This window comes from Pyxicephalus adspersus, chromosome 4 (assembly GCF_032062135.1).
Source record: "Pyxicephalus adspersus chromosome 4, UCB_Pads_2.0, whole genome shotgun sequence".
Lineage (NCBI taxonomy): Eukaryota > Metazoa > Chordata > Amphibia > Anura > Pyxicephalidae > Pyxicephalus > Pyxicephalus adspersus.
This window is the reverse complement of record NC_092861.1, coordinates 59620130-59623719: the sequence shown is the minus strand read 5'-3', so window position 1 is coordinate 59623719 and position 3590 is coordinate 59620130. Positions and strand designations below refer to the sequence as shown.

The 3590-nt window shown below is 33.8% G+C and overlaps 1 protein-coding gene across 1 annotated transcript in view; it reads left to right on the top strand.

Moving 5' to 3' along the window:
* The window catches only part of ABCC5 (ATP binding cassette subfamily C member 5), a gene marked incomplete in the record, with an annotated part of 42908 nt that overhangs the window by 33588 nt on the left and 5730 nt on the right, over window positions 1-3590 (top strand). The window contains 6 exon segments of the mRNA XM_072408356.1: window positions 1-60; window positions 820-966; window positions 1055-1184; window positions 2063-2216; window positions 2426-2554; window positions 2793-2979. Coding sequence (XP_072264457.1) covers window positions 1-60; window positions 820-966; window positions 1055-1184; window positions 2063-2216; window positions 2426-2554; window positions 2793-2979 — 807 coding nt within the window.

Sequence of the window (3590 nt, the reverse complement as noted above, 5' to 3'; positions counted from 1 at the left end):
GTAGGAAGCACCGCATTTAGCAACTGGTGGTTAAGCTACTGGATTAAACAGGGCAGCGGGGTAAGCATTGTTAATTTCAACATTACATTGTAAATGCTTCCACATGTTATGTGGCATAGTTGATTAACCTGAACACGTCCAATGCCATTATGGCAATAATTTGACCATGTATTGAATGAGAATGCCTGGACTAACTTCCTGACAAGTAACTGCTATAGCATGCTAAAAGAAAAATCTTTTTTTTACTTATGATTGTGAATGGTACTACATGCACATGTTTATATAAAGGAATGGATGTATGTTCAGCAACAAAATTCTAAATATTTTTCATTACTGTCCACAAGCTGCAGCTATTTTCAGGAGTCAGCAGTTACTTAAATGTTTGCAAGAACTCCACATCTTCCTGCTGCACCTTTACATTTTTTGTTTATTTGTCTAGTATTTAAACATCTGCAATTTCACAATTCTCACAATCAGAAGCAGTTTTTTTTGTTTGTTTTTTTGCACCTAGTAACAGGTAAAGAAAAACATTAAACTTGGTCTTTTAAAGACTAAATAAAAGAAACTGGTTACATACAGTTTAACTAACCCCTTTCATTTAACTAAATAACCTTGCTTACTACAGGTATGTTTGTACAAAGTTGAAAAAGCTCTTTTTATGGGTGTAGGCCAACGATGCCAAATTGTAGGATGTGTTAGTTCTGACCTTATCCCTAAAAGGAATTGTTTGCACTGTATGTAGTTGTGTTTCTTGAATTAGCAAAACTGTCAAGATACCACAGGTATATTTGTTTACATTATCTTCTTTCTTTTCTTTAGAACACATCTGTGGTGATGCACAATGAAACTGTTGTCAGTAACAGTATGAAGGACAACCCCCATTTACTGTACTACACTGGCATATACGCACTGTCTATGGTCATTATGCTTGTTTCAAAGGCTATACGTGGCATTGTTTTTGTCAAGGTATTCCGTAATTTATTTGTCATAGTTATTGAGATGTCTGACAATGGCTGATGGAAGATTTTCACTCTTGGGCTTTTCTACTTTTCAGGGTACTCTACGAGCTTCTTCTAAGCTCCATGATGAGCTCTTCCGACGTATTCTCCGAAGTCCAATGAAATTTTTCGATACTACTCCCACGGGACGTGTTTTGAACAGATTTTCTAAGGATATGGATGAAGGTGAGTTTTCTTCCTTAGCTTGGTTTAGAGTAATACATTACTCTGAACATTCCAGACACTAGCTTAAAGCTGAACACTGTTATTCCTACAAAAAAAAAATATGGTATGTGGTTTCTTATATGTGCAGTATACTTCATATTTCCTGCCCAAGAATCTAAACAGGTCATATATGTCATCATGTGCATTGCATGACTAGCAGTGGCAACTGGTCCTACATTTCTTTTTAAAACCAGTAATAGGATTAGCAACTTGACTGGATAAAAAAAGCTGTTTTGTGAATGGTTGTGTAAGAAGGCCTTGAAAGTGTAGCTTAAGATTCTATTACATCCCCTTACAATAAACATGCATCAGATGCTGAATACTTTGGAATGACCATTGTTGTTTTTGGGGTTTTTTAAACAGCTGACCTTTGCTTAGCTTAAATATTTTTCTGTATTTGAAAACATGCATTTAACTTACCAGAAACATAGTACAAGCAAAATGGGATGTCTTTAATTGACCTTTTTTCCTTTATATCAGTGAAGACTTATAATAATGTGGACACTGACTGTTCACAGACCAATCGGTTTACTTTTTTGAGTATCCAACTTGATTCGGTAATAAAAAAAACATCTTTTAGACTGTTGTTAAAATGTAATTAGGTCTTTTTTGATGGTAATATACCTATTAGTGTAAAACAACTTATTTTTTATCATTTTAGTATTTTTTAAGATCTATGTACTAATTAGATTTCCTACTTCAAGTTGACTGCTTTCCAAGTATTGCTCATTATCCGTTTTTATATTTTACCTAAAAAAAATGTACTACTGTCTTTGTTAGCAAGAGTGATTATGATATGCTTAATGATTGTGTTATATTATTTTTCTATTAATTTGCAGTTGATGTCAGACTTCCCTTTCAAGCTGAAATGTTTGTTCAAAATATTATACTAGTTTTCTTTTGCCTGGGAGTTATTTCTTCTGTTTTCCCGTGGTTCCTAGTAGCTGTTGGGCCACTGGTTGTACTCTTCACCATTTTGCATGTTGTTTCAAGGTAAGTTCTTCTTTGTAAATATTTTACTATATGTGTACAAGCTTCTGCATATTTTGATGTAAGCCAGCATAAAAAAAATAAATATTACAATACAGTAAGCAAATAAGTAGATCAGGTCTCCTACAAGTCTGTTACTCTTTAATTTTAGTAATTTACTGTTCCTAAAGAACCTTTACTAAATGGTTAAATTTTTTTTATTTTTTTTGCAGGGTTTTTATCCGTGAGTTGAAGAGGCTGGATAACATCACACAAAGTCCTTTCTTATCACATATTACATCTAGTATTCAAGGATTGTCCACAATCCACGCATATAATAAAGGACATGAGTTTTTGCACAGGTAAGCCCATAGTGGGTGTTTTTCTTTTCCTTGACGATACATTGATGCTTTTTCCAACAATGGGAATAAGCATACTGTTTGGGAGGGTAGTTGATGCCACTTCTATTGCAAAATATGTCTAGACCCAGGCAAAATCACAGGGTGTGTTTAATGTAAAAGTTAGAGTCGTGAAGAATATGTAGGTGTTCTTTTAAAGCATGTGGACAATTTTTACCTTTTTTTTGTGATTGTGTTTTAGGTACCAGGAATTGTTGGACAGTAATCAGGCACCATTTTATTTATTTAACTGTGCCATGCGCTGGTTGGCCATACGTCTGGACATAATTAGCATTTCCCTGATTTCCACCACTGGCCTTATGATTGTTTTGATGCATGGATCAATATCCCCAGCATATGCTGGGCTTGCTATGTCATATGCAGTGCAGGTAAGTTATTAAACAGTATTTTTTAATACCAAATTCCAATTCTAAACTTTTGAAAAGCCCAGATTGTAGATTGTCTATAAATTCTACAAGGGGCTATGCAGAGCTTGCATTAAATTTTTCAGCTTCCTCCTTGGAAATGAAGAATTTTTGAGTCCCATGAGAATCGTTCAGGTTTAAGATAAAGTAGATATCTGCCTGTAAAAGAGTAAGTTGAATAACCCACCTGCTGACGTAGACTCGGCTGCTCTGTTAAAATGGCTTTTTGGTACATGTATTCTTACTACCAGCAAGGAAGAAGGGTATCTGTTAGGGCAGGAAAGTGATCAGTCTACAGTGGTAAAAATATCTTTAAAGGACTTATAGATTCCGCATGACAAAAAAACAAAGCTTTTTTTTTATCCACAATACTATATGAAAATTGCAAATATGAGTAGAATTGAGCAAAATATTGTTTCGTCTTTTGTATGTAAAAAACAACTTTTTTTTTGCCATTTGTCCATTTTCTTTTTAATAATAATAAGTTTACAGAATATATATATATATATATATATATATATATATATATATATGTGTGTGTATGTGGCTTTCAAGACAAAGCAATGTCAAAGTAG